Genomic DNA, 13,892 nt, shown 5'->3' on the forward strand with positions numbered 1-13,892 from the left:
TTTTTTTGACAGGCAGAGTGGACAGTGAGAGAGTGAGAGAGACAGAGAGAAAGGTCTTCCTTTTGCCGTTGGTTCACCCTCCAATGGCTGCCGCGGCCAGTGTGCTGCGGCCGGCGCACCGTGCTGATCCGATGGCAGGAGCCAGGTACTTATCCTGGTCTCCCATGGGGTGCAGGGCCCAAGCACCTGGGCCATCCTCCACTGCACTCCCGGGCCACAGCAGAGAGCTGGCCTGGAAGAGGGGCAACCGGGACAGAATCCGGCGCCCTGACCGGGACTAGAACCTGGTGTGCCGGCGCCGCAAGGCGGAGGATTAGCCAAGTGAGCCGCGGCGCCGGCCTGAAGTTTTACTCTAGTGATGCTGCCTTTCTTAATTCAAATATTAACTGGGTATCTACTAAGAATCAGGCACTTCCACACTTTAAATTGGAAATATGAACATGTTTTTATTAAGATTTCACAATGAATGACATGTTAGCTGTCGTGATAAAGAATCCATGGCCCACGGTGGCAGGAGAGCGCTCAGCCAGTGCCCCGTGTCCACTGAAGACGGCCCATCCAGAGAGGGTGTTTCCTGGGATTCCACCCACTGCACTGCGGCTTCCAGCCACGCCTCCAAGACGTTCCCAGAATCCTTCATTCCAGCACCAGCTGACCCTCTGCCACTCCTGACTCCTTCAAGTCCCAGGTCAAAGGCCTGTCTCATTCAGCCAGCCACATGGAGCCCCATGCCACCCTCAGGGTCGAGGACACAATGTCACACCAGGAGCAAACACCAGGGGTACATGAGCACACAGTGCTTGGACAGGAGCCTAACAACCTCAGAATCCAGGCTTTCTTCCCAGTCTTACACGATCCCCTAGAGAGCAAAGGCGGCTTCTCACTCATGTTAACAGGTATGGAAGGATTCCGTATGCCGGGCACAGGGACACAAGGTGGCCAGTGTTCACTCCCAGGATCCCCCGCTGCCCCTCCGGCCTCTGAGGGCCGCCTCACTGCATTATTCACGAGGGGGAACAGGATGGCAGGGAGACGGGGAGAAACAACCCTGTAAACAAGATACAAAAATGCAGAGACCAGGTTTCATACTACGGTATTTTATAATAGAAAGCAGCTGAAAATGCTACACTAACACACACTATGATACAGGGCCTCAGGCGCGGGGAGCGGTCAGCCGGAGGGCGCGGTTACACCAAGAGCCTCTCGATGGACTGCTGAATGGACTGGATCTGCTGCTTCAGTTGTGACCCTTCTTTGATGGTGACGGAACAGGCGATGACAGGCCTCGAGACCCCACAGGCCCGGCCCAGGGCCTGCTTGGAGCGCACAAACACGTAGGGCACGTTCTTGTCCTCACACAGCAGCGGGAGATGCAAGATGATCTCCAGGGGCTCGGCGTCTGCTGCCATCACAATGAACTCTGAGATGCCCCTGTTGAGGGTCTTGGTGGCTGTGGAGACAGGGACGAGAGGCGAATGGGTGAAGTGGGGCTTGTGCGGGGCAGTCTCCAAGGAACTGAATGACAGGTCCAAGAACACTGGGCACAGCACCTGGCACCAGCAAGTCTGGAGCAGCCGGGTGTGATACGGGACGCCAACACCAGTGAACCCGTCACCTTCAACGCCTTTCTCAAGCCTCCCATCAAACCCATTACTCGTCTTCAAACACAACCTGAGCCTGACCACTTCCTCACCTTCCTGTGCTGCCACTTGTCCAGGGAACCATCATCTCCTGCCTGGCCAACCGCTATGGCACCCACAGGCCCGGCCAGCACACAGCACTGCCCACGCGAGCTGACACCAAGGACTCGGCTCTCTGCTCAAACTCCGCCTCCCCAGAAAGGCTTCCCCAGAACACTCCACCTAGAAAGACCCCACCACGGCCACGCCCTCCCCCTTGCCCTACTTATGTTCCTCTCTAGCTCCTACTAGAATGCGACCTCCAAGAAGGCAGGGACTTAACTCGCTCACCACACACCACCAGCATACAGACATGTGCCCGGTACACAGAAGGCGATTCATGAATGGGCACACGAGTATCTGGAGCTGAGACAGAGGCATGGGAAGCTGCTGCTCCTCCCTCCCTAACTCCCGTGAGCACGTTACTGGAACCGAAGCCGATGACACCAAGCTTCTCCACTCGAGGACCCGAGGTACCTCTGGGCCTAGCGCCGTGCAAGGAATAGCAAAAGGAAGAAGATGGTCCTGTCGGCGAGTCCGCATCTGCCTGAGGAGCCAAACCTCACACCCTCGCCTAGCCAGGCTGACCTGGGCGTGCCGCGTGAGAACAGAGACCTCGCAAGAGAGCGAGAGGAGCTCCCTCCGCTGGGCCCTGCTCTGCCAGGCTCCGCGGCTGTAGTGTGAGGCGCAGAGGCCCAGGGACTGTCTGCTTCATCTTCTTCCAGCTACACGGGGAAAACCCATTCCAGCGGTTCTCCGCAATCTCACACCCAGGGAAAAATGCCTAGCAGTTCAATGAGCCTCTCCAAAGACAAAACAACTCTCTCACCGCAACCGACTTAGCCCCTGGCTAAAGACCGTCCTATGCACCTCTGCCACATGCAATCATTCCACTAAGAAATCACTGGTTTCTTCCTTTAAAAACGAACGAACACACCCACACAAAAGCAACGTTTCTGAGAACCAGATGAATGTTAATTACTCATGATGGCTCTGGGGAAGCCATAAAGTTAACAGAGTCTCTACCCAAGTGTCTGTTCAGCAAAGTAACATAAAGAGAAAAAAAATTGAGCCCATTAGTCTTCAGCATTTAATGCCCAAACGCAGCTCTAAGTCCCCGCGTGGGTTACAGTATTCAGCCTCCCTCCCACTGGAAATCCGGACCAGAGGCCGGAGAGACCGGTGCCTTCAACACTGCCCAGAGCACCAGGGGCCGCCTTACCCTCGTTGGCCCCTTTCCGAAGCTGCTTGTAGTTACACGACTGCTGAACCAGGTCCAGGAGCTTCTTGGTGAGGTGGGCATCTGCAAGGGGGTAGGCTTTTGGATTCACATCCGCTTCAGTCTGTGGAGGAAGCAAGAGAGTAATAACACTGGCCTGCAAACTCATAGCTTGGAAAAACCAAAATATGCTTGTAAGGCTAAAAAGGAGTTAGTAATTATACAGCCCAATACTGTATACGAACCCATATGTGTTTTTATTTACCACTCTTTAGCCTAATGTTTGGTAAATTTACAACAAATGGATCATAAATGGGCTCCTATCATTCAACATCCATTGAGTTATACCAGGTAATCTTTAAATCCAAATTCCCATATTCAATCCCAAATTTACTCAATCAAAATTAAGGGATAATCTACTATATACAGTAGAAAGTTCCCTCCACTCCCCCTCCCCTATGCAAATCTTTCTATCCTCAATGAGAACTCTGGTTTCCAACACCAAGTTTTTTTTTTTTTTTTTTTTTTTTTTTTTTTTTTTTTCAGGGTGAGTGATAAACAGCAGTTAAGTTGTCAGGTCCCAGAACAACACTTGGGTTCAAATCCTGGCCCCATTCCTGATGCCAGCTTCCTGCTAACACGCATCTAGAGAGAGAAGCAACAGCTTAAGTAGCTGAGGAGTCTGTTACCCACTTGGGAGAGCCAGGCTGACTTCCCAGCTCCTGGCTCTGGCCTGGTCCAGTCCTGGCTATTACGGGCATTTGGGAGAGTGAACCAGCAGATGGGAGATATGTTTCTCTGCCTTCCAAAAACAATTTTTTTCTCCTTTCACTTATTCTACCCTACAGTATGCAAAAATGGTTCCTGAATTGCTATATCCAATACCACTTCTACCAACAAACTCACCATGGTCAAAATTTCTTTTTGCTTTTAGGATATATTCTACCAAAGAATCCAGTGAAAGTTCTATGTTTGAAAGTTATTCAAGGGGCCAGTGCTGTGGCACACAGGTTAAAGCCCCAGCCTGTAGTGCCGGCATCCCATATGGGCACCAGTTCGAGTCCTGGCTGTTCCACTACCGATGCAGCTCTCTGCTGTGGCCTGGGAAAGCAGCAGAAGATGGCCCAAGTCCTTGGGCTCTTGCACTCGCATGGAAAATCCAGAGGAAGCTCCTGGCTTTGGATCAGCTCAGCTCTGGCCATTGCAGTCATTTGGGGAGTGAACCAGCAGATGGAAGACCTCTTTCTCTCTGCCTCTCTGTAACCCCGCCTTTCAAATAAATAAAACATCTTAAAAAAAAGTTTATGAAAAGTAGAATTAAAAAGATAAGCTTAGCAAAAATTTCTGAGATCCATACATACGGTTTTTTCATAATATGCTTCTTCTTTTTAAAACAATTTTTTAAAAAAAGATTTCATTTATTTCAAAGAGTTACAGAGAGAGAGCTAGAGCCAGAGACAGAGACAGACAGAGGTCTTCCATCTGCTGGTTCAATTTCCAAATGGCCACGATAGCTAGAGCTGGGGGCTGATCTGAGGCCAGCTTCCGGGTCTCCCACACAGGTGCAGGGGCCGAAGCAGTTGGGTGTCTTCTACTGCTTTCCCAGGCCATAGCAGAGCTGGATCTGAAGTGGAGCAGCGAGAACTCAAACCAGCGCCCATACAGGATGCGAGCTTTAACCCACTGTGCCATAGCCCCAGTCCCACATTCTGATTTTTCTTAAGATTGATTTATTTAATCTGAAAGGCAGAGCTACAGAGAGAGACAGAAATCTATTTGCTAGTTCACTCCCCAGATGGCCACCATGGATGGAGCTGGGCCAGGCTGAAGCCAGGAGTTTCCTCTGGGTTTCCCAGGTAGGTGCAGGAGCCCAAGCGCTTGGGCCATTTTCCACTGCTTTTCCCAGGCCATTAGCAGGGAGCTAGATCAGAAGTGGAACAGCTGGGATTTGAACCAGTGCCCATATGGGATTCTAGCATTGCAGGTGGTGGCTTTACCTGCTATACCACAGCGCCAGCCCTGAAAAGTCTGAATTCCCAGGTGCTTGAGATCTGGCTGTTGTGGCCATTTGAAAAGTGAGCCAGTGGATGAAAGATCTCTGTCACTCTGCTCTTCAAATAAATTAATTAAAAAAAAGCAAACTTCTCATGACTTAACAACAAAAAGATTAATTAAACAAAACAAAAATGGAGTCACCCATACTATATGGGCACTGGTTTGAGTCCTAGCTGCTCCACTTCAGATCCAGCTCCCTGTTGATATGCTTGGGAAAGCAGCAAAAGATAGCCTCATGCTTGGGCCCGTCACCCGTGGGAGACCTGAACAGTTTCTGGCTCTTGGCTATGGCCTGGTCCAACCTTGGCCATCGTGGCCATTTGGGGAATGAACCAGCAGATGAAGATCAATCCCTTTCTGTAACTCTTTCAATTAAGTAAATAAATCTTTGGGAAAATTTTCATTTATTTCAGAGGCAGAGAGTGTGAGTGCTCCCATTTGCTGGCTCACTCCCTAAATGAGAGCTCAATGCAGGTCTTCCACGTGGACTGCTGCCTCCCAGCGTCTGCATTAACAGGAGGCTGGAAACACCGCCAAGAGGTGGGCAATGAACCCGGGCGCTCCAACGCTCCAACGCGGGATGCGGGCATCTCAGGCGTCAGGATAGCGCCTGCCACTCCATCCTCTCATTTTCTATTCCTTCTGTGGTTACCTGAGAAGTCAACGTGCCCGTAACTTATCAGATGCTCAGCACACCACCCTCTTCCCAATGAGGGACTCAGCACTTCAGATCCAATCACTCCTCGCTGAGTACTTCCACTCTGCAAACCAGGGTTCTCAACTCTCCATAGACATCAAATGCACGAAGAGGACGACTTCAGAACCCACAACAAAAGCCTTCACCTTCTACCATCAGTCAACAGAAACGATGGGACTCTAAAACCAAGTTGCCCAGCTTACAAACACGAATGCAAACTTGCCAACGTGTAAGGGGTAAATGAGCCAGCCAATTTAAATCCCTACACCAGACAGCCAAAACCGACCACGTTTTGATTCAACAAACACAGCCACGCCCCATAACATTTGAGTTTCTCGTCAACGATCAACCTCATACACCTGTGTGGTCCCGCAAAACCGTCATGGAGCTGGAAAACGCCCACAGCCTGGTGGTCCTGTAGCCATGGCAACTCTGCAGCCATCCAAGGCGAGGGATTTGTGGTGACGCTGACGCGGGAAACCCCTGGTAACAAGTGACCACTTTCTATTTATTATTACTGTAGAGGGATCTGCTTCCACCTGGGCGACGTGGAGCAACTGACCTGAACCATCTAGTCTGCGCAGGGACTGGCACAGCAGGCGGCCAGCAGCGCAGTTCCCAGGACCCGCGCGGCCGGTGCTCGCTGTCCCTGCCCGGCTTCGGGGCTACCAGTTCACAGTGCGCTCAGTCCCGATCGGACCCTGGCGTCCACAGGCACGGTCCTCCCACTGTACAGTTAGGTAAGCTGCGGAGTTCAACCCGAGATCACTCGATCCCAAACCTGCCTCAGATGAGCCCTGGCTCCGACACACGAGCTTCAAAACGACGGGCGGGAGGGGGAGGCAGCCCCCCAGGGATCCGAGCTCCCGTGGAATGACTGAACCCCACTATGGACTCCACTTCCTCACCAAGGGCCGACCCGAGCCCGCCACACCACCGCCACGACCCGGACTCTCCCTAAGCGATTAGTAAGAAAAGCTGCCGACAGCCAGGGGCTCAGAGGAGCTGCACGCGGTGGCTCGAGGTTGGCAGCCTCAACCTCTCCCGCGCTCCAGGTCACTCCACACTCCCCACCGCCCCCAGACGCCAGGGGCCCCGTTAATCCCCGGCACACGTGACCCGCGGCCCGCTCTGGGCGCGGACCCAAGGGAGAACTCCGTCTCCGGAGCCCCCAGCACTGGGAAAGGGGCGGGCTGGGTAGAAGACGGTGATCCAGAGTCCAGGCGGCTAAGCCATGCCCTAGAGATCGTAAAAGATAAGGAAAAAGAGAAAGGAAAAAAGAAGGGAGCCATTTAAAAAAAAAAAAAAACACCAACTTTCTACCATCGCCCACGTGGGCTGCTCCTTCCCAGGCTCTGCCCCTTCCGGGCTCACCCGAGGCCTCCGGCCACGGGAACGGACAGCTGCAAACACCGCCGACACAGCGGGCGGCCCTGAGCTTCCCGAGTTCTAACGTGGGGCCGGGGCTGCCGGGACCCTGCGGCTGTCCGGGCTCCAATCCCGGGCCGAGCGGCCGAGCCCGAGCCGGAGCCCGGCGGCCGAGCCCGCGCACTTCCCGACCTCCCGGCAGGACGGCGAGCGAGCCGAAACTCCGGGGTGCCCAGCCCCCGGCCCGCAGGCCCGGCGCACGCACTCACCATGGCTGCGGCTCCGCGGGCTCGCCACTCGCGACGAACAACCGCCGACGTCAGAGAAGAAGCCGGAAACTGCCCAGAAAATAAGCCGGAAGTGGCGCCCGCGCGCGGCAGGAAGCGGATGTGGCGTCACACGAGCGGGCGGAAAACGGAAGTGGCGTCACACGAGCGGGCGGACCTCGGCCACTAGGGGGCACCGTCGCGGAGGCGGGCTCCCGCTTGTGAGGCACCCTATGCTTGTTGTTTTTATTAGCGTTTTATAAATTTTGGGCAGAAAGTGAGTTAATCATCGAAAAGAAAGGGCGACAGAGGTTTTACTACTCCAGCGCCAGCTCACTTTCGGGCACATTCTTGCGCTTGTCTTTCTGACCCTACCCTGGTGAGGGGAGATAAATTACAGGCAATTTATTTTTATTTTTTATTTATTTATTTGAAAGTCCGAGTTACACAGAGAGAGGAGAGGGAGAGGCCTTCCACTCGCTGGTTCACTCCGCAGGTGGCCACAACAGCTGGAGCTGTGCTGATCCGAAGCCAGGAGCTTCTCTGGGTCTCCCACGGGGGTGCAGGGGCCCAGGGATTAGGCCATCTTCCACTGCTGTCCCAGGCCACAGCAGAGAGCGGGAGGGGAAGTGGAGCAGCCGGGTCTTGAACCCGTGCCCATACGGGATGCTGGCGCTTCAGGCCAGGGTGTTAACCCACTGTGCCACAGCGCAGGCCCCACAGGCAATTTCAAGTATGTTCTTCGTCATCACATCTCTTGTCAGCGTCCCTGATGGAGGCTGAATTAGAATCCATTAAATGAGGAATCAGGAGGAAGAGCAGATTTGGGGTAAGGGAGTAGGAGTTGAGTTTCTGTCAGGTTGAGTGTGAAATATCTTAGGACACCTACTTTTTTTTCTTTTTCTTTTTTGACAGGTAGAGTTAGACAGAGAGAGACAGAGAGAAAGGTCTTCCTTTTCTGTTGGTTCAGTCCCCAAATGGCCACTATGGCCGGTGCGCTGTGGCTGGCATGCTGCACCAATCCGAAGCCAGGAGCCAGGTGCCACCAAGCACTTGGGCCATCCTCCACTGCCCTCCCGGGCCACAGCAGAGAGCTAGACTGGAAGAGGAGCAGCCGGGACTAGAACCTGGCACCCCAACTGGGACTAGAACCCGGGGTGCCGGCGCTGCAGGTGGAAGATTAGCCAAGTGAGCCGTGGCACCGGCCAGGACACCTACTTTCTAATAGCCAGAACCTCACTCTTTTCTCAATTCTTCCCCAAATCTCCATTATTTATGGCTGAACTCATGCCTCACCACCCCTAAGACAGCCTCCTCGATTCTCATGGCCCTTCCTCATGCCTCTCCAACATGATGCTGTGCACATCAGGGGACCACTTGGATCCAACCCAAACTAGACCATCCGGGGCTAATTCCATTGGAAGTCTCCAAGTGAGAGCTGGCAGAACCCTAAGGGTCATGCAACGGCATTTCTTAGTTTCACACAGGGAGCCAGGTCTAGAGAAGGGAAGCTGCTTGCCCACGGTGGTCACAGAGTGACACAGGGGTGCAGCTGGAACTGCACGTTAGGGTGACCTGGGTTACGTCCACCACATCTGGTTGCCCTTCCTGCAATGTGTCGGGGCATGAGGCAACAGGCTCCAACACTGAACATCAGTTACGTCAAAGATGCTCTGGTCTTCACTGTGCAGATCTGGTAGGATTAGGATATGTCAAAAATACTGTTTCCAAACTAAGAAGTTTCCACTCGTGACTCCAGTTTAACAGTAAAACGTGTGATATGGACTCTGTTCCTCACCTCTGTTGGATCCTGCTGCATGTCTCCATATTAATTGGACCTCTGTTGGTCCTGAAACCTTACTATTCCAACTCACGGACACCAGTGTATTCTTGCCATTTGTTTCTTAGGTGTCCTTTATAACAACTTTTGATCATTATTTGGCCTACCTTGCATCTTGGACCATCATCCCAGATCTCTTTTGTAACGAGTAATAGAGATGTTTTTATGACCATGAGGAATGAGACAATACACTCTACCTAATTATATAATTCTGTTTCCAACTATATAATAACTCATTTTTCATGTTCTTTCAGAGCCATCCAATCCTTTTGTATTTTGCAGTTTCCCTTGCTATCTATTTATTTTGAAGGTCAAGTTACAGAGAAAGAGAGAGAGAGACAGAGCTATCTCCTATCCACGGTCTACTTCTCCAGATGGCTTCAATGGCCAGGGATGGGCCAGGCCAAAGCCAGGAGCCAGGAGCTTCATCTGTGTCTTCTATGTGGGTGGCAGGGGCCCAAACACTTGGGCCATCTTCTGCTTCTTTTCCCAGGCCATTAGCAGGGAGCTGGACCAGAAGTAGAGTAGCCATGACACAAACCAGTGCCCATATGGGATTCTAGTGTTGTGGGCGAAGGCTTAACCTGCGATGCCACAGTGCCAGTCCCCCTTGCTAGTAATTTAATACATGTTCATGAGTGCTCTCCAGAGCAGTTTGCCTTAGAAATTTACCACACACATGTGTTTGGCCTGAGTTTGTTAGCCCCTTTCCACTAGCATTCTCCCTTGGCACCCATGCTGCATCCCTACTCACCTTCTTTTGCTATCCTGAGCACATATTCATATCATATCACATGTTCATATCCTGAACCGTATCCATCACCCTATATTGAGTGATTTCTTCCACTATGCTGCTTAGAGAACTCCTGTTCAACACGTCTTCAATGAAACCTCTAATCACCCTGACTAGGTAACTGCCCTGCTGGATGGAGCCACAGACCTCCACACTTGCTCTCTATAGCACTTGTCAGCCTTGTCTTTATTCAGTGTTGGCCGTCCCAACCACACTGACGGCTCCAGGAGAGCAGTGCTTGCAACTGCTTTGGACACTTTGATACTGCTGTGGTTTGCCTGTTTGTCCCTCCAAACTCGGGACTTTAGTCCCCAGAGACGTAAGTTAATGGTCCTGCCAATTACCAGTGTTTATAAAGAGGGGGCCCTTAGGATGTGATTAGACTGGATTATGTCATTAGGATAGAATTCCCATGTTTGAGTCCTAGTGGATTATAAGGAAAGGGAAAGAAAACCGCATGGAAATACAGGCACGTGTGCTCCTTGTTTCTTGTTATGTGATGCCCTGTGCCACCTCAGTAAGAATGCCATGGCCAAAGGCTGAACCAAGCCAGATTTTGGACTGTGAACCTTCAGAATCATGAGCCAAAATGAATCTCTTTTCTTCATAAAGTAACCTGCCTCGGATATTTTACTAAAATTGGGAATGGGGCCAGCACTGTGGCGCACTAGGTGAATCCTCCACCTGTGGTGCTGGCATCCCACATGGGCGCCAGTTCTAGTCCTGGTTGCTCCTCTTCCTGTCCAGCTGTCAAATCCACTGCAACATAGTTGAGAAATCAACTGCAACACTGGGATAGCAGTAGAAGATGGCCCAGCTGCTTGGGCCCCTGCACCTGCATGGGAGATCGGGAAGAAGCACCTGGCTCCTGGCTTTGGATCAGCACAGCTCCAGCTGTGGTGGCCATTTGGGGAGTGAACCAACGAAGGAAGATCTTTCTGTCTCTCTCACTGTCTGTAACTCTACCTGTCAAATAAATAAATAAGATCTTTTTTAAAAAATAAAATTGTGAAAAGCTGACCAAAAAGATATCTATCTTCTAGTACCATGCCTGGCCTAAAGGAGATACTTTTTTGCTCAGGGATCTTTGGTGGCAAAAAAACACCACAGCTGGCGCTATGGTATAATAGGCTAAGCCTCTGCCTGTGGTGATGGAATCCCATAGGTGCCAGTTTGTGTCCCAGGAGCTCCTCTTCTGATTTAGCTCTCTGCTCATAGCCTGGGAAAACAGCGAAAAATAGTCAAAGTCCTTGGGCCCCTGCACCCATATGGGAGACCTGGAAGAAGCTCCTGGCTTCAGCCTGGCCCAGCTCCAGCCATTGCAACCATTTGGAGAGTGAACAGGTGGATGGATGACCTTTCTCTCTGTCTCTCCCTCCCTCTGTAACTACCTCTCAGAGAAACAAATCCAAAACAAAAACAAAAAGGAATTAGGGGGACTTCTTTTATAGTGGGACTCAGAGGCTCAAGGGGAAGTGGTTGTGAGTATGAAACTTGCCCTACAGTCTCACTCCATTTTCGTCCTCTAGCCAAAGACAACCAGGAACACGCCTATAGTGCTATGATTTGCAACAAGGGAGAACACACACCCCAAGGGTGTGTGTGAAGATAGAGGTAAAGAAGTTAGAAGATTTGGGCTTGCGATAGGTGCTTTGAGAGGGTTCAAGGACGTGGAGTTTGTTCTAGATTAGATGCTGCTAGCAAGCTTGAGTATTTCTATGGTTGGGCATATTAATAAATCTGTCTATAAGGTGGGAGGAATGAAATTAGCCTAGAGCTATAATTGGCAAATTATATTATTTATTTATTATTTTAATCAATTATTAATTTATTTATTATATCATATTAGGATAAGAGAATATTTATTTTTGTGGTTTGGACAGTGTTCAGACATGATTAAGGAATGATCTTATTTTTGTCTTTGTTATCAGAGTGGCTTTTTCTGATATTGATGTTCTATGAAATTGTTTATGTTTGTGATGCAGTGGGTCAAAGCCACTGCCTGCAGCACCAGCATCCCATATGGGTGCCAGTTCAAGTCCCGGCTGCTCTACTTCCAATCCAGCTCTCTGCTAATGCACTCAGGAAAGCAGCGGAGGATAGCCCAAGTCCTTGGGCCCCTGCACCCACATGGGAGACCCAGAGGAAGCTCCTGGCTCCTAGCTTCAGATCGGCTCGGCGCTGGCCATTGCAGCCATTTGGGGAGTGGACCAGCAGATGGAAGACCTCTCTGCCTCTCTGTAACTCTGCCTTTCAGATAAATAAATAAATCTTAAAAAAAAAAAAAAAAGACCTAGGGTCCTGGCAGAGAGAGCTCAGTTGGCCAAACTTAGGCTATACCTCCACTCTGACTGTCCTGGGTCCCTGAGAGTATTATCAGGTACAATCTGGGGTGACACATTCAACTGGGATACATTGTAGGGTATTTTCTTCTTTAATTTATTTGAAAGAATTACAGAGGGAGGCCGAGACAGAGGGAGAGAGAGAGGTCTTCCATCCTCTGGTTCACTCACCAGATGGCCACAATGGTCAGAGCTGGACCAATCTGAAGCTAGGGACCAGGAGCTTCTTCTAGGTCTCCTACGTGGGTGCAGAGGCCCAAGGACTTGAACCATCTTCTGCTGCTTTCCCAGGTGATAGCAGAGAGCTGGGTCGGAAGTAGAATAGCCAGGTTCAAACTGCTACCCACATGGGATGCTGGCACTGCAGGCAGCGGCTTTACCTGCTACGCCAGAGAGCCGGCCCTGACAGGGATGTTCAAAACAAATTCTTCGGGCCTACACTGTGGCGTAGTGAGTTGAGGCCGCTGCCTGCAGTGCTGGCATCCCATATGGGCACTGGTTCAAGACTCGGCTGCTCCACTTCTGATCCAGCTCTTTGCTATGGCCTGGGAAGGCAGTAGAAGATGGCCCAAGTCCTTGGGCCCCTGCACCCACGTGGGAGACCTAGAGGAAGCTCCTGATTCCTGGATTTGGATTGGCACAGCTCCAGCCATTGTGGCCATCTGGGGAGTGAGCCAGCGGATAGAAGACTTCTCTCTGCCTTTGCCTCTGCCTCTCTGTAACTCTTCGTTTCAAATAAATAAATATATCTTTAAAAAACAACAACAACAAATTCTTTGGGGCTGGCATTGTGGCGTAGCAAGTAAAGCCGCTGCCTGCAGTGCTGGCATCCCATATGGGCGCTGGTTTGAGTCTCTGCTGCTCCACTTCCAGTCCAGCTCTCTGCTACGGCCTGGGAAAGCAGTAGAAGATGGCCCAAGTCCTTGGACCCCTGCACCTGCATGGGAGACCTGGAAGAAGCTCCTGGCTCCTGGTTTCCAGATCGGCACAGCTCTGCCCATTGCAGCCAATTGGGGAGTGAACCATCGGATAGAAGACCTCTCTCTCTCTCTCTCTCTCTCTCTCTCTCTTTCTCTCTCTCTGCCTCTCCTTCTCTCTGTGTGTAACTCTGACTGTCAAATAAACAAATCTTTAAAAGAAAAAAACCAAATTCTTCCTCTTAATTCTGTTGAGCAGTTTCATTGCCTCAGCTGACGTGGGGATGCCGGCCAGCTCTGCAGCCAGAGCTGACTGGGGCATCAGGCTCCTTTGTGACGTTGCCTCAGTGACAGGGTGGCTATGTGGTGAGTTACCCCGCCCTGGACTCCTGGGGGTCAGTCATGCCAGCCCTGTGCTCCAGCTCCCCAAGACCATCCCTGACCTGACTTCTGCCATGTTGCTGCCGCTACTGGGCGCCTGTGCTTTGGTGGGGCCATGCTATGGCCCTGAGTGGGAGCCGGTGCGGGACCTGCTTTCCCAGAACCGCAGCTGCAGGGACCCTCGGTGCCGTGGCAACCTGCTCATCCTCTGCCTCTTTCTGGTTTGGCAGGTCCAGCACTATTGGTACAAGGTCACCAGGACTCGTTCCAGTGTGAGGAAGGTCATCAAGGTAAGGGCCCCACACCTCCATTCTCCTTCCCTCAGCACATTACTG

General features: G+C 51.5%; 1 protein-coding gene across 1 annotated transcript; it reads right to left on the bottom strand.

Annotated features, from left to right (window-relative positions):
* Positions 1 to 426: 426 nt before the first annotated feature.
* Positions 427 to 7,339, bottom strand: SNU13 (small nuclear ribonucleoprotein 13). The gene is made up of 3 exons (XM_002721386.6): positions 7,288 to 7,339; positions 2,902 to 3,022; positions 427 to 1,450 (listed from the first exon to the last, which is right to left on the bottom strand). The coding sequence occupies exons 1-3, from the start codon at positions 7,288 to 7,290 to the stop codon at positions 1,188 to 1,190; spliced, it is 387 nt and encodes a 128-aa protein (XP_002721432.1). The 5' UTR covers positions 7,291 to 7,339; the 3' UTR covers positions 427 to 1,187.
* Between the last annotated feature and the right edge of the window lie 6,553 nt (positions 7,340 to 13,892).

The sequence above is a fragment of the Oryctolagus cuniculus genome, chromosome 11 (genome assembly GCF_051225735.1).
Source record: "Oryctolagus cuniculus isolate XC-2025 breed Fujian yellow rabbit chromosome 11, ASM5122573v1, whole genome shotgun sequence".
NCBI lineage: Eukaryota > Metazoa > Chordata > Mammalia > Lagomorpha > Leporidae > Oryctolagus > Oryctolagus cuniculus.